This window comes from Equus caballus, chromosome X, assembly GCF_041296265.1.
Source record: "Equus caballus isolate H_3958 breed thoroughbred chromosome X, TB-T2T, whole genome shotgun sequence".
Classification (NCBI taxonomy): Eukaryota; Metazoa; Chordata; class Mammalia; order Perissodactyla; family Equidae; genus Equus; species Equus caballus.
The window spans coordinates 10,787,016-10,814,651 of NC_091715.1; the positions used below are offsets into that span (position 1 = coordinate 10,787,016).

The 27,636-nt window shown below is 37.2% G+C and overlaps 1 protein-coding gene across 3 annotated transcripts in view; it reads left to right on the forward strand.

The window, feature by feature from the left end:
- The window catches only part of GLRA2 (glycine receptor alpha 2), a 175,118-nt gene that overhangs the window by 30,690 nt on the left and 116,792 nt on the right, over positions 1-27,636 (forward strand). The window contains exons 3-4 of one of the 3 annotated variants that reach the window (XM_003365745.5): positions 18,786-18,853; positions 27,229-27,452. In XM_003365745.5, the coding sequence (XP_003365793.1) occupies positions 18,786-18,853; positions 27,229-27,452 (292 nt within the window). Of the gene's footprint in view, positions 1-18,785; positions 18,854-18,948; positions 19,017-27,228; positions 27,453-27,636 lie in introns of all 3 variants that reach the window. The other 2 variants (XM_023633280.2, XM_070256945.1) reach the window with 2 other exon arrangements.

Here is a 27,636-nt window from a genome sequence, read left to right on the forward strand (position 1 = left end):
TTCTTTTCTTTGTTATTTGCATGGAATATCTCTTTCCACCCTTTCTCTTTCAGTTTGTTAGTATCTTTAGATCTGAAGTGTGTCTCTTGTATGCAGCATATATATGGGTCTTGTTTTTTTATCCTATAGGCCACCCTATGCCTTTTGATGGGAGCATTTAGTCCATTGACATTTAAAGTAGCTATTGATAAATACGTACTTATTGCCATTTTGTTACTTTTTTCTGGGTGTTTTAATAGTTCTTCTCTGTTCCTTTCTTTTTCTCTTGCTCTCTTCCCTTGTGGTTTGATGGCTATCTTTAGTAATATGTTTGATTTCTTTTGTCTTGCTTGCTTATTATATGTTTCTGATTTGTGATTACCATGAGGATCTTATATAATATTCTTGTATATAACAGTCTGTATTGAGTTCATAGACTCTTTAGCTTGACCTATTTCTAAAAGCTCTACTTTTTCACTCCCCTCCCACATTTTATGTTTTTGAAATCATATCTAATCTCTTGTTTTGTGTGTGTCTATCCATTTTCCTCTTATCATTCAAATAGGTAATTTTAGTACTTTGGTCCTTTACCTTCATATCATCTTCACAGGTGGTTGATCTGCTACCTTTACTATATTTTTACCTTTACCAGTGATTTTATTCCCCAGGTTTTTTTTGATAATTTTTTTATCCCTATTTGTGGTCATCCCTTTCCCACTTAAATAAGTCCCTTCAGCATTTCTTGTAGAACTGCCTTCTTGGTGATAAACTCCTTTAATTTTTGCTTGTTTGGGAAGCTCTTTATCTTTCCTTCCATTCTGAATGACAACCTTGATGGATAGAGTATTCTTAGCTGCAGGTTTTTTCCTTTTAGCACTTTAAATATGTCATGCCAGTCTCTTCTCAACTGTAGGGTTTTGGCTGAGAAGTCCGCTGATAGCCTGATGGGCTTCCCTTTATATGTCACTTGTTGCCTTTCTCTTGCTGCTTTTAGGATTCTCTCTTTAATTTTGGACCTTCTAATTATAATGTGTCTTGGTATGGTCCTCTTTGGGCTTATCTTGTTTGGAGCTCTCTGTGCTTCCTGTACTTGGATGTCTGTTTCCTTCCTTAGGTTAGGAAAATTTTCATCTATTATTTCTTCAAATAAATTTTCTGCCCCTTTATCTCTTTCTTTTCCTTCTGGGACACCTATAATATGAACGTTAGTGTTCTTGATGTTGTCCCAGAGTTCCCTTAGACTGTTCTCATTCTGTCTAATTGTTTTTTTTTTTCTGTTCACCTTGGGTGATTTCCTCTCGTCTTTTGTCTAGCTCACTGATCCATTCTTCCGAATCATCTCCTCTGCTATTGAGTCCCTCTAGTGAAGTTTTCATTTCCAGTATTGTATTCTTCATTTCTGATTGGTTCATTTTTATATTTTCCAGTTCTTTGTTGATGAGTTCACTGGGTTGATCTAGTCTTCTCCCAATATCTGTTAGCATCCTTATGAGTTTTTATTTGAACTCTTTGTCAGGTAGGTCGCTTATTTCTGTTTCATTTAGTCCTTTTTCTGGGGTTTTGTCCTGTTCCCTTGCTTGGAATTTATTCCTTTGTCTCTTCATTATGCCTCTTTCTCTGTGCTTATTCCTATGTATTAGGTGAGTTGGCTATGTCTCCTGATTTTGGAGAAGTGGCCTTACGTAAGAGATGCCTTTTGAGGCCCAGCAGTGTGCTTCCCTCTTGTCACCAGTCCAAATGATCCAGGAGTGACCCCTTTGTGGGCTACTTGTGTTCTTCTGCTGTGGCAGGGTTGCTCTTAATGCAGGTACACAGGGAGTCTTGTCTTTTCTTCCCCGGCCAGTTGTTTGTAAATCCGGTTTGCGGAGCCTCAGCACCATTGGCTACAAGGCCTAACAGCACACTCCTGTTGCAGTTTTCCTCTTAATTGGGTAGGTACCCAGTGTAGCTGGTTGCTAGGCTCAGGGGCTTACAGTTGCTATAGGCCTCAGGCCTACAAGGCTGCTGTCAGTTCTCTTAGGTGTGCAGTGGATTGGGGCTGTCCCTAGGCACAGGAGCACTCAATTGTTTCAGGCTTTGGAAGGTGGGGCTGTTATTTTTTATGGCTATTTGTGAAGGCCAGGTCTTCTGCTGCTGATAAACCTCACCCCCCACAGGACCACACACACTGTCAGCACAGTCCTGGTCTGTGCACACTTCCCAACCCCCTGGAGTGTACCCTGACACTGCAGTGCAGTAGGCCCCCCACCTCTCCACCAATGCCCCCCACAGTTCACCTGGTCCTCACACACGCCCTACCCCACAGAAGTAGACACACTCACCTGCCTGTAGAGGATCAAGGCACCCAGGCAATGCTGGCTGAAAAGTAGCCTGAGGGATTGCTGTTGGGTAGGGCTTGTCCCTAGAGTGGGTTGCCTGCCCTGGCTGAACCGGATTAAATCTGTGCTCTAAAGGGTGTGGCAGACCCCTGGGCTAACAGGCCAGGGGAAGAATTTCAACGGTGTCTACTGGGGTCTGTGTCAGCATGCCTGAACTAGGTGATGACAATGGCCCCACCAATGTCTCAGTCTCCAGAGAAGTCTCTCCTCTCACCAAGATGTACCCAGAGCCCACCAGGTGAGTCTGTTTTCACAAGTGGACTGTCAGCCTTCCCTCTGGTGATTGTACATTGCTGAGATAGGTGTTTGTGTGTTGGCCCTTTAAGACGCAGTTCTTTTCGGGTTTGATAGCTTTTCTGGGGGTATTCCCCACTGCAGTTAGCCAGCGAAGCCAGATAGTAACACCCTTGTCTCAGTTGTGCTGAGTCTGAAGGATGCTTATGGCAGTATCTGCCCCTGCTCTGGACCTCACTCCTCCAAGGAGGGCTGTGTACCTTAGGGTGGCTCCCGCCTGGCTGGCTGAGAAATTCTGCTGCTACTGAAGTGGCTTTTTTTCTCTCCAGAAGGAATTGCTGCCTCTTCTGCCTTAGTCAGGACTGTCCCTTGTTGTGGGGGTTATTTTTATCCAGTTTTCAGTTTTCTCTCCAGAGTAATTTTTCCAAAAATAGTTGTAACCTGCTTGTGTCCATGGGAGGAGATGAGCTCAGGTTCTGCTTATGCCACCATATTGACGAGATCCCCTCTAAAACTCTCCTTCTAAGGCTAAATGGGCCTTTGTTTATGATTCACCCCAATCCCAAGATAGCAAGAATCTCATGTTTTCCAGAAATTCTGCATCTGATAACATTTTATTATAGCATAAATAGAAATATGTGTAGATTACACTTACAAATTGCTCCCAACATGAAAGTTTCCATTTAGTCTCTGAGATCTTTAAAATAGGAAATGAACCTTGTCACCACAAACAAAGTGCCCTAAATCTCTCAGAACATAAACTTCTTACTTTAAGGTCACTATGATTCTGCAATGAACAAAAAAGCAGCAGTTCACTTGTGTTAGAGAGGCTTAACAAAAATGCCCTCTCTGTGATGCTTGGTTGGGCACACACTTTTTGTTTCATCTGACATTTCTAGCAGAATGACTCAAGGGCTTTTCAGTAAATTGTTTCTGACTTGTCCTTAATGGTTGATTTTCTTATATTTAGTCGCACAATTCACCATTTAATTGTAAATCATAATTAGTAGAAGACCAAGTATATACCAGGCACATAATGAGTACTCAATAAATGTTTGTTGATTTAATGAACAACTGAAGGTTTATAAGATGGAAAGGTACATAGTCCAGCAAATGCCCGCAAAGAGGCACCAAATTTAATTTCCTGATGGACAAATCCAACAAAGGAGTATAAGTTCCATAATACTGCCATGTTTTCAACCATAATACATTTAAATGTTTTAAAAATCCACATTCTTTGTTGAAATATATGAGAGAGGTGACTTTCTAATGAAAAATTCATATGACCAAAAATAGTTTAATATGACCCTAGCATTTGTCAGGCTAAGCAGAAGAATAATCTGAAGCTCACTTTATTATTACATAACATATAATCCTTGTTGAATAACCTTTCCATTCACCCTGACATTTTTACCTTCTTATAATTTAGTGGTTCTCAACCAGGGGTAATTTTCTCCCCCAGGGGACATTTTGCAATGTCTGGACACCTTTTTGATTGTCACAACAGAGGGCATGGGAGGTGGGGTGCTACTGGCATGTAGTGAGTAGAGACCAAGGATGTTGCTCAACATCCTACAATACACAGGACAAGCTCTCACAACAAAAAATGATCTGGCCCAAAATGCCAATAGCCCTGAGGCTGAGAAACTTTATTTTAAATAAAGAAGCTAGCAGCAATTATCTCAAACCCATAGTGCTATGTGGTTGTACAGACACCAAGAACATCTATGCATAATTCCTGAAAGCAAGAATGTTATAAAAGGTGGTTAGATCCTGCTAAAAAGTTCTACAGAGCTGAGAAAAAACAGAGTTTATGGAGAGAACAGAAAGGAAATTGGATGAGATAGGCATTATTTCAGTAAAGATTAGCATAGAAAATGGGCGATTAATTTGTAGTCTCAACATTTCAGTTTACTCTACATTAAAATAGGTTTAATGATGTACCTCCTGCATAGGCATATTTTGACAATCCAGTGAACTTGTAATAATGATAGTAATACTACTACTATTACTATAAATAAACTACAATTTAGTGAGCAACTAGTATGGGCTTTCCATACATTACAATTAATTCTCACAATTTACATTAAGGCAAGCATCATTATTCCCATTCCAGAGAATAATCAACAGGCTAAGAGAGTTTCTGTAATCTATTTAAAGTTCACAGGTGGTAATAAACAGAGTTAGTGGCAAAAACTAGCGGTTTTCTCAGGACAGTCCCGGTTTATTCCTGGTGTTTCTGTGTAATTATTAATAACATCTACTTTCTCTTTTAAAAGTGATCATACTATATGAGATAATGCCCCCTGTATTATCTCTTGTCTTTAAATCCTGGAGAAATCCACAGTATACAAAGACAGAAACTTGCTGCATTCTCAAAGCCCTCTGACATGGATCTGAGCTGTATGCACATCTATCCAGTCACTCATCCTTGTGTGAGAGCAGTTGACAACTGGTAGCCATTAGTGGGACCTACTTACAGAAGCTGCTATTGGTTCTCTATATTTAAGCTACTTTAGGTGCTAGTTAATTGCTTCGTCTAGCAATTTCATCATTTTATCAACATGACTGGTCCAAAGCAAATGGTTTGCTGGACTATCTCATCAGGTTGTGGGAATCAGTAAATGTCCAACTTCTTTACTTCTCTGAATACTTTGCCCTTTGCACGGACTTGGATGTCAGCAACCAAACTGAAATTAGTAGGACTGGTAAAGCCATTTTGACCGTGTGTTGGGCAGAAGAATCAATAGCATATAATTCATTCATGGTGAGTTTTCAAGAAGATTAAAGTAATGCAATGGGTTAGTTTGTGTGGTCATTTCTAATCATAGTCATGACGTTTTTAAAACCTTTCTCCATCCTTTCAGGTTAGATACCTCAAATCACCCCTCACAAAGGGTATACCACCATGAAAACCATTCCCTCCCCTTGAAATCCTCCATCCTCCAAGGCTATCTCTTTTATGGGCATTAAAGCACCATGCAACACAGGAAGCCATCATAAGAAACAGGGCTTCCCCATGTTCAAATAGGAAGGCTCTGACCCTTAACTATGCATCTTGCTACTTCTATGTGCTCTATTTCTCCCCTTTATCTTTTGAGCTAATGGCAAGAATCTTTCTGCTAGACAAAAATCTCCTTATTCCAAAGGAAATTTAATTTCTGTATAAATCAAGCACATATATTTAATATTCCATTCCTATCCAAGGGCCCTACACTGCAATTGTGGTACTTGAGGACACATTAAATTATGTATGAGAAATAAAATGCAAAATGAAAATGCTATCCTTGTATATTTGTGACAAGAGAGAAAAAATAACATTTTCATCTTGGAAGTTAAAGAATGCCCTCTTCTCTCAAGTCTTTCACCTTAAAATGATGTTGGAAAATAACATAACTGAGGCAAAACTAACAAATAGTGACTAGTTGTTTTGGTGTTACACAAGATTCCCTCTTCTTTCTGAATGCTTATTTTTTATCTTTGCTGTAGCTCTCATTTAAATTTTTTCCGTTTTTTAAGATATAGTTGACATATAACACTGTGTAAATTTAAAGTATACAATATGTTCATTTATACACTTCTATATTACAAAATGATTACCACCATAGCATTAATATTGCAAAGTGATTACCACCGTAGCATTAGCTAACACCTCCATCACGTCACTTAATCACAATTTTTTTTTTTTGTGGTCAGAACATTTAAGATCTACTCACTTAGCAACTTTCACGTACATAATACAGTATTGTTAACTATAGTCACCCTGCTGTGCATTAGATCTCTAGAACTTATTCATCTTATAACTGCAAGTTTGTACCCTTGACCAATATCTCCCCATTTCTCCCACCTCCTAGTCCCTGGTAACTACCACTCTACTCTTTGTTGCTATGAGTTTGGCTTTTTTTGATTCCACAATAAGTGATATCATACAGTATTTGTCGCTGATGCTGATTTTTAAATAGAATTCATCATGAAGCTTTTAAAAAATAATATTTATTGTTAACTTAGGAAGCTTTGGTCAATACAAATACAACATATATATATATGCTTATTTTAATATAGTCACTATGAATAATAGATAAAATTTTCATTACCATAGTAGAAGTTATAACACTTGGTTCCAGGTTTTAAATATGCAAGATATGGAAAGTTCTTACCATTGATTCATTTTTATGAGCAATGCCTGAGTCATATTAAATATAATGACTTAGTCAAATATATTAAGTATGTGTTGTCCACCTTATCTGACCTGGCCCCATTTTACTTCCATAATTCCTTCTATCTCTTATGATAACATAGTGGTCTGACTCTAACTTGACGGTTTTCACCTGGGCCCACTATAGCACAGCTGGCCCAAAGGACATCATTTTTTATCCAACCTTTCTGCTAAAGTGGATTTTGTTCATGCCACAAAGCACAATATCAAACTCATTGCAGATAGTCCAACAGACAGTCCCTATGCTTATCCATGTCTATGGCCAGTCCTCACTTCCAGGTATGGAAAGATCATGGAATTCCAGAACAATTTCTGTTGTTCTCCAACCTCATACTCTAAGAGTCCAGAGCAGGGCTCAGCAAACTTGGCTCATGGGCCAAATCGACTCTGCCACCTCTTCTGTAAATAAAGTTTTACTGGAATACAGCCACACTCACTTGTTTACATACTGTCTAAAGCTACTTTCACTACAAAGACAGAATTGAGTAGTTGTGAGAGAGACCTTGTGGTCCACTAAGCCTAAAATATTTATTATCTGGCCCTTAACACAAAATGTTGCCAACCTGTCATCTGAGGCACTAAGTTTTTAAAAGAACTCATCCAGGAATTAATACATTTGTCTAATCTGATTAGTTTTTTACTTGCATCCTTGAGTTATATCTCTAGACTACAGGATCAACACATAAATTTAGTCTTAAACAAATAACTGGGAAAAGTTAAGCTGATCTTTACTGATTCTTTGTTCCTCTTCCATTACCTCTCTACCCCAGGCACCTATCATGCAGCCTCCAATAAAACATTCCTTCTCTGGCAGGAGTACATGGTTTTATAATAGCCCTATGACTGCCTTTAGTCTTACTCATAGTTGTATTATTATCTAACATATTTATTGTTCAACAATAATTTGTTAATTGAGTTAATAAATGAGTAACATGGATCAGCATTTTCAAAGCTATGTTTTGCAGAATGCTCATCATCTTTGAAATGCGCTCCATGAAAAGGATGGTCTATTTAAAAAACAAAAATCTCCTATGGTTAAATAAATTTGGCAAACAACAACACACTATATTCTCCTTCGGGAGCACCATAATTCACATGAGTGTATTAAAGTTTTGGGGAGGAGGAGTCTGACATCAACAAAATGGCAGATTAGGCAGCTCCAAGCTCTTGTTCCCCACAGAAACATCAACAAGTAAATTGAAACTGTCAGAACTAACTTTATCAGAATTCTGGAAAATAGTGAAAAGTTTAGAGCAACCAAGAGACTATTGAATCAAGAAAAAGCCAACTTCCAAATTGGTAGGAAATTTTTGTGGTGTTTTTACTTTCCCTTGCCGCATCCCCTCCCCAGCAGTGGTTTTGGTTTTGAATCAGTGGCAGCCTGCATTCTCAGTGTGGGATCCAGATCCCTGGTTCCAGAGGGGGCAGTGCAAACATTACTCACAAATTATTTTGTCTGTCTAGTCTAACCTGTGTGGTACCAGAAAGACTGATACAAGGTACTTGTATCAGTTTGCTAGAGCTGCTATAACAAAATGCCACAGACTGGGAGCCTTAAACAACAGAAATTTACTTTCTTATGGTTCTGGAGGCTAGAAGTCCAAGATCTAGGTGTCAACAGCTTTGATTTCTCCCAAGGAGACTCTCCCTGGCTTGCAGATGGCTGCCTTCTCACTGTGTCCTCACATAGTCTTTCTTCTGTGCACAGACATTCCTGGTGTCTCTTTTCTCCTCTTCTTATAAGGACACCATTTGTATCAGATTGGGACCTACCCTTATAACCACATTTAACCTTTATTACCTCATTAAAGACCTTCTCTCCAAATATGGCTACATCCTGAGGTACTGGGGGTCAGAACTTCAATATATGAATTGGGGGGGGCACAATTCAGCTCATTATAGTGCTCATCTCTGTTCCACCTAACTTGGAACTCAGGATGGAAAAGTAGCAGGTATTGATCAAAAACGCTACAAAAAACATTAAAGATCTTCAGATGCCTGGGGCAAAAGATTACAGTTGAAACATATAATAGATTCTCTAAGGCCTGAGAGCAAAAGCTGAGGAGAGTTTCCTAGGGAAATTAGGAAATTCAAAATCAGCCATGTGTGCAGGGGAATTTAGAAAGCCACATGTATGCTCAGGGCAAGATGCATGCTCAGAAAAGACCTGAGCAGATCCTAAGATTTCACCTTGGGTTGATCCCTAGGTTCAGTTCAAGACTGGCTAAGTACTGAACTAAGTATTGATGGAGTGCCACAGCACAGAGACAATCTGTAAATACTGGGAGAGGTGTGTTTTCTTTGTTTGTGTGTTTCTTTGGTTGGTGTGTTGATTTTTTAGCTTTTGGTGTTCAAGGAAATCTTTGTCAAAACCTAGCTGAACAAAAGCTGAGGAACAGAGACTATAATGGCCACACATGAGAAGAAATATAGTCTTTGCAAACACAGTTTGGGAAAGTCACTAAACAGATGGCCTACATAGCCTTCAATAATCAGAACATCCAGCAAACTCTGGGGAAGTAGGAGAATCTGATTTACAGAATTATCACATCATCATAATCAAATGTCCAATTATCAACAAAAATTGCAAAGCATACAAGAAACAGGAAAGTATGTTCCATTAGAATGAATAAAATAAATTGACAGAAATCATCCCTGAGAAAATTCAGACATTGGACTTACTAGACAAAGCCTTTAAAACAACTGTCTTCAAAATGCTTAAAGATCTAATGGAAAACAAAGACAAAGAATGAAAGGAAATCAAGAAAATGATATGTGAATAAAATGAGAATATCAATAAAGAGACAGAAATCATAAAAATGAAGCAAACAGAAATTCCAGAGCTGAAAAGTACAATATCAGAAGTGGAAAATTCAGTAGAGAAGTTCAACAGAAGATTTGGGCAGGCAGAATAAAGAATCAGTGAAGTTGAAGATGGGACAATTGAATTTTTGAGTCTGAGGAGCATAAAGGAAGAAGAATGAAGAAAACTGAACAGAGCTTAAAGGACCAATGGAACTCCATCAAATGGACCATCATACACATTCTGGGAGTCCCAGAAGGAGAAGGGAGAAAGAAAGAGGCAAGAAGAATATTTGAATAGAATATTTGAAGAAATAATGGCTTCTTAAATTTGATGAAAGACAAATTTACATGTCTAAAAATCTCAGTGAACTCCAATCAGGAAAACCCAAAGAGACCCACACTGGAAACTTTATAATAAAACTGTTGAAAGCCAAAAACAATGAGAGAATTTTTAAAACAGCAAGAGAAAAGTGACTCATTGCTTTCATGGGAGCCCCAATAATATTGTTAGCCAATTTCTCAGCAGAAACCTTGCAGGCCAGAAGGTAGTGGGATGGTATATTTAAAGTGTTGAAAGAAAAAAACCTGAAACTCTAACAGAGTTTATATCCAGCAAAATTGTCTTTCACAAATGTAAGGAAAATTAATACATCCCCAGATAAACAAAAGCTGCAAGAATTCATTATAACTAGACTTACCCTACAAGAAACAATAAAGAGAGTTCTTCAGGTTGAAATAAAAGGAGACTAGACAGTAACTCAAAGCCCAATGAAGAAATAAAGATCTCTGGTAAAGGTAAATACCTGGACAAATGTAAAAACAGTATTATTGGTTTGTAACTCCACTTTTTATCTCCTATAGAATTTAAAATACAAATGTATTTAAAAAGTTATTAATCCATGCTATTCATTGGGCACACAATGAATAAAGGTATAATTTGTGACAAGATCAACATAAAGGGAGGAGCATGTAGCTGTATAGGAGTAGAGTTTCTATGTTATTGAAATTAAGTTGGTTTCAATTCAAACTAGATGGTTATAAATTTAGGGTGTTAAATGTAATCTCCATGGTAACCACAAAGAAAATATCTAAAAATTAAACAAAAAGGAAATGAAAGAGAATCAAAATGGTTCACTATAAAAAAGTTAAACACAAAAGAGGGCAGTAATAGAGGAAATGAGAGACAAAAAAGCTGTAAGATACAGAGAGATCAAATACCAAATGGTGGAAGTCAGTCATTCCTTATCAGTAATTACTTTAAATGTAAATGGACTAAACTTCCCAATCAAAAGATGTAGGTTGGAAGAACAGATAAAGCAAACTATGATCCAACTATACGTTGTCTATAAGAGACTTACTTTAGATCCAAAGGTACATGTAGTTTGACAGTGAAAGGATGGGAAAAAAAATTCTATGCAAAGAGTAACCATAAGAGAGCTGAGGTGGCTATACCAACATCAGACAAAATTTACTTTAAGTCAAAATCTCTTAAAAGAGGTAAAAAATGACATAATTTATTGATAAAAGGGTCAAATCATCAAGATGATAAGACAATTCTAAAAATAGATGCACCAAACAACACAGCCCAAAAATATATGAAGCAAACCTTGACAGAATTGATGGGAGAAATAACACTTCTACAATAACAGCTGGAGACTTTAATACATCATTTTCAATAATTGATAGAACATCTCAACGGAGATCAGTAAGAAAATAGAGGATGTGAACAACACTATAAATCAATTAGACCTAACAAACATATAAAGAATGCTTCATCCCACAACAGCAGAATACAAAGTCTTCTCAAGTACACACGGAACATTCTCTAAGACAGACATATATTGGGCCACATAACAAATCATAATAAATTTTAAAAGATTAAAATCATAGACATTATCTTTTCCAATCATAGTGGAATGAAACTAAAAATTGATAATAAAAGGAAAACCAAAAAATTCACAAATATTTGGAAATCAACACACTCTTAACCAACCAATGGGTCAAAGAAGAAATCACAAGGAAAATTAGAGATGAATGAAAACAAAAACACAACATGCCAAAACTTATGGGATGCAGTGAAGGCAGTACTCAGAGGGAAACTGTAATATAAATGCCTGCATCAAAAATGAAGAAAGATCTCAAAGCAGTAACCTAATATTACACCTTGAGGAACTAGTCAAGGAAGAACAAATTAAACCCAAATCTATCAGAGGAAGTAAATAATAAAGATTAGAGTGGAGAAAAATAAAAAAGAAAATAGAAAGCCAATTAGAGAATCAAGAAAATTAAAAGTTGGTTCTTTTGAAAGATCAACAAAAATTATAAACCTTTAGCTAGACTGACAAAGGAAAAAGAAAGAAGACTCAAATAATTAAAATCAGAAACGAAAGTGGGGGCATTACTACTGAACTTACAGAAATAAAAAAGAATTATAAGAGAAGATTATAACTAAATTAGATAACCTAGATGAAGTGGACAAATACCTAGAAACATACAAATTTCCTAAACTGATTCAAGGTGAAATAGAAAATCTCAACAGACCTATAACAAGTAAAGAGATTGAATGAGTAATAAAAACCTTCCAAAAAAGAAAAGTTTAGGACCATATGACTTCACCGGTTAATTCTTCCAAACATTTGAAGAATTAACACCAATCCTTCTCAAACTCTTCAAAGAAATAAAAGAGGAAAGAATGCTTCCTAACTCATTCTTCGAGGTCAACATTACCTTGATATCAAAGCCAAGGAAAGACACCACAAGAAAAGAAAATCACAGACCAATGTCCTTTATGAATATAGATGTAAAACTCCTAAACAAAATATTAGCAAAACAAATATAACAGCATAGTAAAAGGATTATACATTGTGACCAACTGGGATTTATCAGAGGAATGCAAAGGTGGTTCAATATAAGAAAATCAATCAAAGTAATACACCACATTAATATAATGAAGGAAAGGAAACACATGATCACCTCAATTGAGGCAGAAAAGGCAGTTGACAAAGTCCAACACCATTTCACAATAAAAAAAAGAAAATCACCCAGAAAACTAGGAATAGAAGGGAACTTCTTCAGCATGATAAAGTGCATCTATGAAAAAAATCACAGCGAACAACATGATCCAACTATATGCCATCTACAAAAGGCATACTCAATGGTGAAAGACTAAAAGTTTTCTCCCTAAGATCAGGAAGAAGACCCTGCTTTCACCAATGCTATTCAGCATTGTATTGGAAGTTTTATCCAGAACATTAGACAAGAAAAGAAACAAAAGGCATCCAAATTTGAAAGGAAGAAGTAAAACTATCTCTTTTTGCAGATGGCATTGTCCTATATATTTAAAACCCCAAATAATCCAAAAGAAAACTACTATAGCTAATAAATGAATTCAGCAAAATTGCAGCATATAAGATCAACACACAAAAATCAGTTGTGATTCTATACAACTGAAAAGAACAATGTGAAAAGGAAATTAAGAAAACAATTCCATCTACAATAGCATCTAAAAGAAGAAAATACCTAGGAATAAATTACACCAAGGGGGTAAAAGTTTGTACACTGAAAACTACAAAACATGGCTGATAGAAATTAAAGATGGCCTAAGTAAATAGAAAGATATACCATGTTCATGGGTAGAAAGATTTAATATTGGTAAGATGGGGATACTACCCAAAGAAATCTACACATTCAATGAAACCCCTATAAAAATTCCAACAACCTTTTTTTCTTTCACAGAAGTGAAAAAGTCAATCCTCAACTTCATATGGAATTGCAAGGGGCCCTGAATAGCCAAAACAATCTTGAAAAAGAGGAACAAAGTGAAAAGATTCACAAGTCTTGATTTCAAGTTTACAACAAAGCTACAGTAATCAAAACATTGTGGTACTGGCATCAACGTGACCAATGAAACAGAACTGAGAGTCTAAAAATAAACTCATACATCTACTGGCCAATTGATTCTGACCAGGGTGGCAAGTCCATTCAATGAGGGAAAGATGAGTCTTTCAACAAATAGTGCTGGGACAACTGGATTTCCACATGTAAAAGAATGAAGTTGGACCTCTACCTCACACCATAGATAAAAATTATTTCACAATGAACAGCCTAAATATAAGAGCTGAAACCATAAAACTCTTAAAAGAAAACACAGGAGTAAATCTTCATGACCATGGATTTGTCAGTTGATTATTTTTATGACACCAAATCATGAGCAACAAAAAATAGGTAAATTGGATTTCAACAAAACTAAAAACTTTTGTGCATCAAAGTATATTAACAAGAAAGAGTAAAGATTGGGGCTGGCCCCATGGCCGAGTGGTTAAGTTCGTGCACTCCGCTGCAGGTGGCCCAGTGTTTCATGGATTAGAATCCTGGGCATGGACATGGCACTGCTCATCAAACCACACTGAGGCAGGGTCCCGTCCCACATGCCACAACTAGAAGGACCCACAACGAAGAATATACAACTATGTACTGGGGGGCTTTGGGGAGAAAAAGGAAAAAAATAAAATGTTTTTTAAAAAAAAGAAAGAGTAAAGACAATTTACAGAATGGGAGAAAATATTTGCAAATCTTATGTCTGATAAGGGTTTATTATCCAGAATATATAAAGAACTCCTGCCACTCAACAACAGAAAGACAACCCACCCAATAAAAAAATGGGCAAAAACTTGAATAGACTTCTCCAAAGAAGATAGCCAATAATCATATGAAAAGATGCTCAATGTCCTTAGTCATTAGAGAAATGAAAATCAAAACCACAATGAGATACCCCTTCACACCTACTAGGATGGCTACAATCAAAAAATGGAAAATAAGTGTTGACGAAGATGTGGAGAAATTGGAACTCTGATACAACGCTTGTGGCAATGTAAAACAGTGCAGCCACTGTGGAAAACAGTGTGACAGTTCCTTAAAAAGTTAAACATAGAATTAGCATATGACCCCGCACTTCCTCTCCTAGCTGTCTATCCAAAAGAATTGAAAGCAGGAATTCAAAGATTTCATTTCAGCATTACTCACAATAGTCAAAAGGTGAAAACAACCCAAATGTCCATCAACAGATGAATAAATAAACAAAATGGAATACAGACATACAATGGATTATTATTCAGCCATGAAAAGGAAAGAAGTTCTGATACATGCTACAACATGGATGAACCTTGAAAACATCACGCTAAGTGAAAGACGCCAGACACAAAGGGCAAATATTGTATGATCTCAGTTATATATGAAATATCTTGAATAGACAAACCCACAGAAAGTACATTAGAAGTTATCTACTAGGAACTAGAAGGAGAGGAGAATGGGGAGCTACTGTTTAATGGTTACAAATTTCCTTTTTGAAGTGTTGGAAAAATTTTGGAAATAGATAGTGGTGATGATTGCAAAACTTTGGGGAAACCTACATTAAAAATACTTGCCTAACGTTATACACCAGTGTCTTCCAGACTTGGTTGACCTTAGAAGTTTTACTAATGGATTACAGTTAGCATTTCAAGGAACACTCATGAAAGATCGAAACAAAGTACAAGTGATCTTGATCCTGAAAGGGAGAAAACGATCTTCAGGAACAAATCCCTCTTGCTAAAGTGCAGACTGCTTCAATAGGACGCTACTGGACCTGAGATTCTGCATTTTCCAATAAGCTCTGAGGTGGTGCTGATTCTGATCTTCCAGCCACAGTCTGAATAGCAGGGGATAGAATATTGGATGCACTATTCGTTGTGATCCTATTCTCTCTCTCAGCCAATTTGATCAACTGATTTAAAAGTGAAGATGTTAATGAACCATAATCGATGACTCTACTATCTCTCCCAAGTAGCATAATTGTAGCTTTACTTGAGTTACCAAGACAAATGCCTTACTCCAAAGAAGATAATCTAAGAGAGTGACATACAGGAACAAAGAGGATCAGTACGGGATGGGTCTTGTCATACTTTGGCCTGGGGGTCAGGGAGGGGAGCCACTCTTCCAAATACATTTAAAGTATTCCAAATCTATTTTCTACTTCCATTTATACTGAATTAAATACCTGAGTTATGGTAAGATCACTCTTTCTCATAAGAATAAGGCAAAAAATAAAGGAAGAAAGAGAGTGAAAGAGAAAGGGAAAGAGGGAGTGAGAGAGGGAAGAGGGGAGAGAGGAGACAAGGATGGAAAGAAGGGGAGGATAGTGATATGAGAGATTAGATGTCTACATAATTCTTTTTCCCAGCCAAATTCTCACCCAATTCACTTTGGAATATCATAACTTTACTGCTAAACCAATTAGATGAAGTTACCCAGTGTTATCTACTTCTTTCTACAGTTTACAGAACACATTCATTCACTGGTGATGACATCTAAGAATGTGTCTTTGTTAATTAGAACACCTTAGCAGATTATTGTGCTAAAACACAGATGAAAGGTTGTGCTGGCACATATCAGGATAACTTTAAAAGTGAAAAACAATTCTATCATCCAACCCAAAGAACTCAGAGACTGAGTCCCACATTAGGTAGCTTCTATCATTAGGATAATTCTATTGGCCTCAGGCATTTTACCCCTATAGTTAAGAAGTGTCCCTAAAGTTACGCAATTTCTGCCTCTTACAAACTGCGACTTTGGGAAATTTTATTAACTACTTTGTGCCTCAGTTTCCTCACCTAGAAAATGGGGGACATGGTAGCACCTAATTACTGAAGAATGAAATAAGGCACTCATTGGCATACAGAGAGGTTTTAATATATGTCAGCTCTTATATGCATGTGCTAATCCCTCATCCAAAAATATCTTACTTTTTTCTTTCCAAGGTTTTATATCCAAATGCAAATGAACCTTGAGATAATGCCCAAGACTGAAGAGGTGAGATGTAAAGAATCAAATTATTCCAGAAACATACAAACCAATGGAACATTCCATGGTTGGCAGGTCAGGAGGGAGAGAGGCTATTGTGTAATGAATGCAGTGCAGTACAGTGGTTGAAAGTTTAGATTTTTGGAGTCAAAATGACAAGACATCGAGTGTCAGCTTTTCTAACTACTGTGGCATGACTTCAAGCAAATTACTTAATTCTCTAACCCCCCGTTTCCTTATCTGAAAACATTTACTGGAGCAGTAAAACAATTCCTCTTTCGTGAGGATTAAACTATATAACTTTCTAAATGTGCTTAATAGAGTGTGTCAATAGATGTGGTAGCTTAAAAAATATTTTGAGTTCCGGCAACATATTCACATTGCTGTTTCCTGGGAAGGATGAAAATAAACATGTGATGGTATGAGCCAGCCTTCTAAATGCTTCCAAGCCAGTTGAGGTGCCCAGACAAACAGATAACGTACAGTACAAGACAACCTACATTTGAATTTTCAAATTCCTCCTGCAAAGAGGACATTCTTGTTTTCCTGTTTCTTTCCTCCCATCATTCATTTTGCATCTACCTTGCATGCAAAAATTCATGAACGTTTTCCATCCTGAATTGGACTATCTAAAAGGAAATCTTTTATTGTGAAGAGAGGAAAAAACCAAACATATACAATTTCTCATGACTTACCTCTACCTTGTACAATTTATTTCTTGTTAGCAGAAAAATATATTTGTTAAAGAATAGAATTTTATGGCCAAGAAAGAGACTCATTTTTGTTTTGTTTTGTTTTGAGTAGCAAAAAGAAAAAAACAAAATCAAGCAGAATAGGAAGTGACCATGGAGAAGAAGTCACCTTGACAGATGCTGAAATAAGAGGGGAGGGGTTGAACTAAACAATTTGGAATATTTCAAAGATGTAGGCGGAAAAATGTTTTGGTAATATGATGGTGCCTGTGATACTATGCCTGCAAACATTTTTTTTTTAATAAACACAATTATATTTTCATTAAAAACAGAAAAGTTAGTTGTGTTAAAAAGAAAAACAGCTTAAGACATCTCTTTCACCAAAACTCCTTACTCCTTTTACCAAAAGTCCTTGCTTGGGGACTTAAATTAGCTGCTTAGCTCAAGTTTCCTTTCCTCATTTTGAGAACCTGACGTGGACTTGTAGAGTTTAAAAACATGGGGCTCAAGTGCTGCCACAACTGTGTTTTACTACCAGCCTTTGAGGGAGGCTTCAAGCCAAACTTCTCCTCGTTCAGATCCTACTGGCTTGTTGGGTACAGAGCCAACTGGAGTGTAGCTTGCACCAGGTTACTGAGACTTTGTCAAGTGAAGAGAGACAAATTTCCACAAGGGAAAGCAGTGAGTGACTAGATGGTTCATGGCAGTATGTTCTTATCTCAGAAAGCATTAGGGGGAAACCACATGAGGGCAATAAACATACTGCCCAGCAAACATGAAACTGGAAATCATCAGACAGTGATTTATCTATCGTTAAAGGGCAAAGAGTCTGTGCCCATAACCCCCTGAACACACCTGATCTCGTCTGTCTTAGAAGCTAAGCAGAATCGGGTCTGGTTAGTGCTTGGATGGAAGACGAAGGGCAAGAGGAAAAGAGAGCTAGTCCCTGAGTCTCTGGAGATAAAAGCAGGCTCTTTGTTCAAAGCACATCTAGAATTAATGACCCTTGTTTTTACACTGTATCTGCTGAGGCAACAATCTGGACATTAAGTGACATTCCTGTGTTTATTTCTTAAAATGATCTAATTTTTTTTTTTGTATTTCTTTACATTTTTCATTGGTGGTCAGAGGATATAAAGAAGGAAGGGGGTAAATTCAGAGGTATCAAGAAAATCAAACTAGACCCACTGATTTAAAGGGTGTCATACAAAAGGACATGGATGTTCCTGACCCATTTACAGTTCAAAATGCAGCTCCATTCAAACTGATGATCCAGGCTATTTCATCACCATGGGACACCCACTGTTGACATCTACAATGTTGATGAGCCTAAGGTCAAAGAAAGTCACCCACCCAAAAGGCTATTTTGATAGCAACTATTGAGAATGAATTCAGTTTAATAGCCTTCAGCTTATATTTTCCAAATCCAAAACTCTGCAGGGTAAGTTATCATTGCCTAACTGTCGTTATTCAAAATACTAGTGGGAATGTTATCAGTATGAACCTCTGGGTAAAACATTTTTTTTTTTTTGCAATCTCACCATCATTTTAATTTTGTTTACATCTCTAGTCATTTGCACAGATGTTGATGGAGCTGTATTTTTGCTTCAATGTCTATTGCAATATTCTTATTGCATTCTGCAGGTCCTCCAGTAAACGTTACTTGCAATATTTTTATCAACAGTTTTGGATCAGTCACAGAAACCACCATGGTAAGTGCTACAACGCCACTGGCAAGAGAAAAACGTGACTTGATTATGCCATGAACACAACCTGTCAAATTTTCTATTTATTGTTCAAATTGCAGGGCCTCCTGTAAATGTTACCTGCAACATATTTATCAACAGCTTTGGGTCAATAGCAGAAACTACAATGGTGAGTGGGACTGAGCATTGAAGCCATCGTGTGAAGGAATGAGATATGGGATTGAAGAGCACTGTTGTATTTTTGTGGGAGTCACTGAATGCCAATTTCCAAGTTCACTCACCTCTAGAAAGCAATTCACTTACTCTTTGACTTAAAGTCATTAGCCAAGTGTTCATTACCTAAAATTCAATAATCTTTTATCCATCATGCCAGAGAAATTTTGGAAACACTTGATATTTGGTTAGATTTAGGTAGAATTATCAGTAATAAGCATGGTGTATAGTTAAGGATATTTAAATATTTGCATGTCCAATGTTTCAGAAACATAAATTTCAAAGTTTGGGGGGAATTTTTTATAGCCAGTCTTTTTCATATCATGGAAGTTCTAATGCATTCAAGCCTTGGATATGCTACATTTCAGATATATGCCAAAGGGTAGACCTTACATGAAACACACACACACAATTTTGTTGGCGCTAGAAAGTAGTCCCAAGTACATAGCAATTACATCACATGCATGGCTTTTCTGAAAAAAAAAAAAAAATAACATAAACACAGAACTAATTAAAAGCTCATCGTAATGTATGTTCAAACATGTTTCATGTACATGAAAAAGATTTCAGATACTATAAAATCCACCAAGATTCCTTATAAATATCATGGTGGTGGTGTTGCCTGCGACACAGTCCATTAGATCAGTAGCCTTACAGTGCTAGGCTATAGTGTGGAGATTGCATTTTGGATGAAATATTTTCTTGGTCCCCATACAATTTATTTTACGTCCTAAGTCAACTGGCTGGTTATAATTTTCATGACTATGTAAAGTATACAGCCATATTATTGGGTGAGACCAAAACAAAATATAGTTGAGTTTGGCTAAGTACTATGGTGGTTGATGTCCTAGAAACAAGAAGTGAAATAATGAGCACAATACCATTGAGAAGTAAAAAACAGTGCTCCCATTTTTATGGATTTTCTTTTTTAGGCTACTAGGATTGTGTTTAACAAATTACTGTACCTTTTGGTGCCTTTGATAATAGAAAGAAATAATTTACCTTTTACCACTCCTTTTCACTGGCAAAATTAGAGGTAATGCAATTCCACTACCCATTTTAATATTACTGACACAGCATTGTCCAGAAATGAGACTTCTGGGGCTTTGACAGGATGTAGTGCATTAAATTTTTTTACCCAGATAAGATAGTTTTGACAGGGTTATTAAATGACTCATAAGAAAAACTGAACACAGAAAGAATAATCCAACTCCGGGCTTGGCATTCATTCTGTCTCTCCCCTCTTGGTTTATCTTGATAACAGAGGGGCAAATCTTCCAGCAACCCAAATCGCTGTCACCAGCTTTACACGATGGCAATCAATGACAATATTTGCACGACCTAATGCTGATTGCATTAATTAGACTCCTAAGTTGCTTTGATTAAATCTCCTTATTGCATTTTACCCTCAATCAAAAATGTAAATGTGCACCTTTTCAATGTTCATTAACACAAGAAAAAGCTAAACATTTAAGGAGATGAAAATGGAAACTCTGGATATCCTTGTTTTCCTGTGTCTTTTACAGCTACTGAAGGTGTTTAATAAATGGGCTGCTTAAATGCTTCCTGGCCACTTATTAAGGTGGACTTTGTATGTTTCCTATGAGAAAATTTGGATATCATTGCTCAAGTGTAATATCAACGGCCTGTCTCTTCTGCTGTATGAGATAGACTGAATCACATGGTCAGAAGAGGGATGCGATGCGTATTGCACTTCTTTTATTTTCTTTCTTAGCTTTTGATGTAATAACAAACTTCATTTGGCTTTTATAAAGTATCTTTTATTTTCTTCAATTATAGCTTTGGTATGAAACTAAAAAAATATTTTTTATAACTCTATCATGCTTTAATCAAGGAAGAAATCCTCATACCCTGTAGGGTAGGGAATGGCAAACATTTTTCTGTAAAAGGCCCGACAGTAAATACTTAAGACTTTGAGGGCCAGATAGTCTCTGTCACAACTACTCGATTCTGCCCTTTTGGCATGAAAGCAGCCCTAAACAATAGTAAGCAAAGGGGTATGGCTGTACTCCAAAAAAACTTTACTTACTAAAATAGGCTGTGGCCAAATTTGGTCCACAGGCCATACATTGCCATTGCTGTATCTAGTATCTAAGGCATCAACATTTAAATGGACGTTATTCAAATGCTCTAAGAATGTGAGAATTGCTCCACTTTGAAAGGGCCTTATCTTCCCAGATCCCTGAGGCCCTGCCTGGGAATCCACTTGCACCCACAGAGTGTAAACACACCTGGTGCTTCCTTTACCAAAACCCTGAGATTCTACCATCCATGAATTTACCCACACTTTCACAAAATTTGACTCAAAAGAAATTGGTCAAAAAAGTTAAACAGAACCAGATTCTTCCCTGACCTGTCTTCAGATGGAGTCAGAACATCAGGCCCTTAGCTTTTATGCACAATAATGTATGTGGTCATTGAGCACACTGATTAGTGCTATTTGGTGGTGGTGGTAGGGTAATAATTACGCTTCCTCTACGTTTTCTGGAATGAATTTTTCAAAGAATGCCTCAGAATTTTGAGTTTCTAAACGTGTTGATTTTCCTCTTTTCCTTCATGTCTAAATCTCACCCCTCGACCCTGATGGCATTATTGAAGGATTTAGTTTGGGTGTTTGTTTCTAAATAAGAGGCAATGATTATCTATTTTAAGAACTCAACATGACTTTCTTTTGGTACTATCCAGTCTCTTATGTTTGATGAAATCCCACTAAACTATTGTTAGTACTACCTGCCCACAAAGTATAGGCTCACTTACAGACCCATTACTGCCTCTCACTACTTCAATATGTTAGTGTTGAAGATGTGTGCTCAGAGGACAACATATTTGTGTTATTCTAAGGAATATTTTTATGGATCATTATGATGACATACATTATTCCAAAATATACACTTTTGTCCATTAAGAGTCATAGAGATCTGTTGATGGTCATTGCTAGTTGACCCTGTGTTAAGAATAACTCAGTGGAACAAATTTTTTGTGGTTCCAAAAGACTTAGAAGACTAGTAAGGGATATATGATGAGACAGATTATATTTTGTTTTTGGAATGTCAATTTACCATTTCCTTTTCTTTCTTTCCCCCTTTTCTTAAGCTGCTGATGGCAAGTGAATTTACAGGATGGGGAGTGTATTTGCAACTCCCTGTCTCCTGAGATAAAGGCATAGTTTGGGAATACTAATAATGTCAGTAAAGGTCAAGAGTATTTGCATGCCATCTACATGCAGCTCTCCCCAAGGCTGGACCATCAGAAAATGGAGAAGAGGTAGTCTTCTCAAAGCTTCCAAATGACTGCCTGGAAGGATGTGGGTAGATAGAGTGTGATTTGGGCCTGTGGGTACTGGAACCTTACCCATGCCACAGCAGCAGATCCTGACTCCCTCCTCATTTAACAGATTGGAGCAGGGGAGCAGGAGCTGAAAGTGTACAAAATGTGTCTACTCATAGGGCATTTCCAGAATATGATTCCGTCTCCCCCAAATTCCGCCCCAAAAGATAAATTCCATATGCTCTACTCATTACTGCTGCAGAGTGAAGAGTTGTTTTATCTCTGATCTGAAATCACATTCCTAAGGAACTGAATAAGTGGTAGATAGCCCCTTATGAGGACGCATGCCGTGCTGTAACTGCTGAAATAACACTATGGACTCCTTTTCATTCTATAGCTACATGAGTAATTCATAAGGAGATGCTAATTTATCAGGAATAGTGGGTAGGTACATATCTTATTTCTGACTTCTTAGGAAGAACCAAGAATTTACCAAAAGCCTGGAATTTTGTTAAACTGAGATATAAAATGACCCTGGTCTCTAAATTAACAATGCAATGTTAAAGCCTGAATTCATCATAAAGCAAGTGCCACTCTATAATTTCAAATTCAAGGTTAACTTCCCATATCAAAGCTAGCACAGAATCAAGATGATGAAAACTGTACTGCAGTGTAGCCAGAGGTTAAAACCAAAGTGCCACAGAGGCACTGTGGGGAATCAACAAAGCATATCCTTGTCTTTGATAACTTTATGACATAACTGGATTGAAAAATGTATACACATAAAAATAATAAGAGAGTAATAGGGGCCAGACCTGTGGTGAAGTGGTTAAGTGTGTGCACTCCGATTTAGTGGCCCAGGGTTCACAGGTTTGGATCCCGGGCATGGACCTAGCACTGCTAGTCAAGCCACACTGTGGCAGCATCCCACAAAAAATAGAGGAAAATAGGCACAGATGCTAGTTCAGTGACAATCTTCCTCACATACACACAAAATAATAATAATAAGAGCATAATAGTAAGGTTTAATAAGAGTATGTATGAGACAGAATGGCAATTTCTATGTACAAATGCCAGACTAAATATAATAGTACCAAAATATTTCAATTTAAGGAAATGATCTTTGTGGCATGGGCATAGCATTAGAAGGCACCACAAAAAGTGAAACCAGAAATTCTAAATTTGATATGAAATAATAGTATGGAATGTAGGTACTTGTATTACCTGTGTTAAGAATATAATAAAGATTATATGACTTACACATAGCTTTTGAAAAAATAAAACATATGTATAGATACATTTTTTTTAATTTGAATGTTTCCTTTACCTAGTCCAATACCCAGATACTCAATCATAGGAAAACAAATTTTAATACAAGGAAGTATGTCATTTATTTGAAGTAGAATCCGTCTCTGGAGAGAGAAGGCAGTGTAAAAAAAGTTCAGATTGCATTTAAGCATGTCTCTCAATATTTACTTCCCCTTTAATATTGCATTAAACCTAGAAGCAAAAATAAAGACAAAGAAAGACTACAGAACAATATAACTCTCCTGTGGTTTGGAATATCACGACAGAATAAATCTACCTGTAAATAAACAGAGATGACGCATAGATAAATCACACATGTCAAACTTTTACCCTGCATTGAAAATGATAGTGAACTGAAAGAATTACAGAGGCACAGCCCCAGAAAATCTTTTCTTTGGCTATCTACTTCTCTATATCCTTGGGTGTCCTTTTCTATTCCTAAAGGTGTCAAGGGTTGCTATTTATTTTAGAATAGTGTATATCATCATAAACAAAATTATCGAAAATTTTAATTTCTATACATTATAAAGAACAACTACTGCCAAAAGATCTAATAAAAGTCTTATTTTACATAATTCCCATCATTGTAGCATAAAATATATTTTCTCCTCTAAGTTTTCCACTTATTCTTGCTTACAACTAGGAGGATTAATTTATTTTAAATTAACTGTTAGATATTTAATGGTTCTACTGTGATACGATAGATTCTCTTTTTAAAGTTAGTGCTCTTTTTTATAGTGCTCTTTTTAAAGTTCTAATATTGGGAGAATCTATTTTATTAATTTTTATGTATAAAATTCAAAATAGAAAACCAGGAAACACTAGCAAAGAATACGCACGGGAAAGGCTTTTTAAAAGGGTGTACATTAGCTGTGAAAATTTGTATTGAGATTTGTTTTAAAGGTGAGCGTTTTCATATGGTATGTCACTAACATAACATTCTCCAGAGTCTCTCAACATGCATCTTTAAATCATCCTCAGGCTCAAGGGAGGATTGCAATGATGTTCTCTTGGTGATTTTGCTGCCCAGCACTCTCTATCTGGCTTCTCCTGGCCTTCTCATCCTACAGCACTTCCTGGGGGGCCCTCATTGGCCTCCCAATGGCCTCAGATATTTAACCTATTCACCTCTGTTATTCCCAGCTGTCATTACTTCCCATACTTAGAGTTTTTCCACCTCCAGAATTGGCTAAGGGATAAAATCCTTTTCTCTCCTACTTCCTACTGATACAAGCTCATAGACCCCAAACAAAAAATTTTGTTAAGGATAACTGATTCTCACTCTAAGGGAAATAAAAGGGGTGGATGTCAAACACTGGAGAAGCTCCATTTTTTTCCTTCAGGAAACCTTAACAAAATCTCACAGTTGATGTCTCTAGTGCATACTTATATGTAAATTGAATTATCATATTTTCAATAGCCCCTTTTTTGATTTTCCACAAATCAGACATTCCCACTCTTTATTCATACAACACTCCAAACCTTCCAGTAATTCCTGTTGCCAATAACACACTGAACTGGTAATCTCTTTCCTGTTATAACCCTCTGGTCCTCTTGGGCAGTTCCAAAAATACGTGATGGGGAGAACTTTGAGGTTCTGCCATTCCCTTGGTTCACTCGTGGGTGGAACCAGTGAGCAAATAGGATAGGATGGAAGCCTGGCTGGGCCAACAACAGTTCCCTCTTAGGTCTGAGAATTTGCTGTGCAGGATTGCTATAATCCCAAATAAAAGTCAGCTGATACAATTTTCCAAATCAGAAAGTCCTTATGTTACACAATGGAGAATCTTAAGGTTATTGCTTTCAATATTTCAGCCTTTCCAAATGAACTGGGTTTTGATGACTGATTTTCAGAAGTTAGTAACTATGATTAGCAACATTCTTTAGGCCTACATTGGGCACTTTTTCCAAGAACTGCCACCTCCAAAATACTCTATCAGCCTGATCTTCAGGATGGCTATATTTGAAATAAAGTCATAGGAATTTGGATAGTTTAGTAATAGGTAGAAGGAACTGGATTGAAGCTCTTCTCCATACACCATGATCTTTAAAACTTAGTTTTTTCCTTTGGCCCTAAGGAAATTAACCCAAAATTATCATCCTGAGGTGGTCTCCATTGTACCTGGTAGATTAACGAACCATCTCAGTTTTGCCCGAGGCTGAGTGGGTTCCCTGAATGTAGGGCTAAAACTGGAAAGTTCTCAGGCAAACCAGGAGAAGTTGGTCACCATTAGAGTAAACTAAACAATGACCAAAAATCCAGGTGCCAAAGATGCAGAGATGGAGCAAATGAGGATGAAAAAAGTAAAAGAAAGAGTAAGAAGGAATGAGTATATATCATCCCAAATCACCACAAGTGACAGGAATGGACAACTATTAGCTCAGAACCATAGTCCTGCTTAACTAGGGAATATCGCTGAAGTCTCTATCGGGGTCCACTCTATCAAGCAAAGTAACAGTTCCCATGAACCTAGACCTTTGAGTAGAAATCCCCAGGAGAGCGCTCACTGCCTCAAGCAGACTCATTAGCACAGAAGGAAATTCCTAGACTAAATGGGAATTACAGGTGTACCTGAGGCTCCCACAGGGAGGAATACCTTTATCAGAAGTTGCTCAGATTAGGAAAACATGAAAAAGATCTCTGTTTTGATGAAGCATCAAATTGACTACTGTAGATACAACCCATTCAGAGAAATGATAAAATATTTAAGAATTTCAAAAGTAAGTAGCTGTGAGAGCCAGCCCTGATGGCCTAGTGGTTAAAGTTTGGCAAACTCCGCTTTGGTGGCCTGGGTTCAGTTCCCAGGTGTGGAACCAGATCACCTGTCTGTCAGTTGCCATGCTGTGGCAGTGGCTCACATAGAAGAACTAGAAGTACTTACAACTAGAAAGTACAACTATATACTGGGGCTTTGGGGAGGAAGAAAAAACAGGAAGATTGGCAACAGATGTTAGCTCAGTGTGAATCTTTCCCACAAAAAAATAAATACATAACATTTTTTAAAAAGTTAAGTAGCTGTGAGGGAATTATCTTGTCAACACGAGACATTTTAATATTTATGTTTATGTTGGTGAAGTTAAAAATATTGCCCCATCATGTCACAGTTTTATAATAAGATTTCTACTACCAAAATTACAGCATGGGTTTCCTTCTGCCCAGAGCATCTGAGTTGAATGAGAATAGAAATCGTATCATTTCTGATTTAGAAAATGAATCAGTTTTATTTGACAATCTGCCATCACAGACTGACTTCTGTACTCATTGTTACCTTTTTCTATAGCAAAATCAGCTTGAGTTAGTATTATTTTCTCCCATAATGAATACTTTAAACATAAAAAAATTCAACCAAGTCAACCTGTTCCATTAGAGTTCTGGTTTGGTTGAGTCTTCCTTCTTTCTCTCCTCTGTTCCCACTCATAATAGTGGTTTATTTTGACCTAGATATACACAGCCTGGTTTACTGAGACACTAACCCTGCACCAAATCAGGGAGAAGAGTGAAGGGGAAATGTAGTTGGACCTCTTACGCCAGAGTGGGCAATAAGTAACTCTTACGCATGGCATTTCTGTAGGACTACCGAGTGAACATTTTTCTGAGACAACAATGGAATGATTCACGGCTGGCATATAGTGAGTACCCTGATGATTCCCTGGACTTGGACCCATCAATGCTGGACTCCATTTGGAAACCAGATTTGTTCTTTGCCAATGAGAAGGGTGCCAACTTCCATGATGTCACAACCGATAACAAATTGCTTCGGATTTCAAAAAATGGCAAAGTGCTCTACAGTATCAGGTAAGCTTCCTTTGGCTACACCTGTCCGCTTCTCCATTTTTCTCCTGGCTTAGAGCTGCCTGATTCTGTAGGGCAAGATGTATATGAATATTTGACTTTTGTGGTCTCTTGTCTATCATTTGAATCTTAAAGTGTGTGAGACTGCCAGAGGTCCCCATGGTCTCAGAAGCGTCATTCCACACAA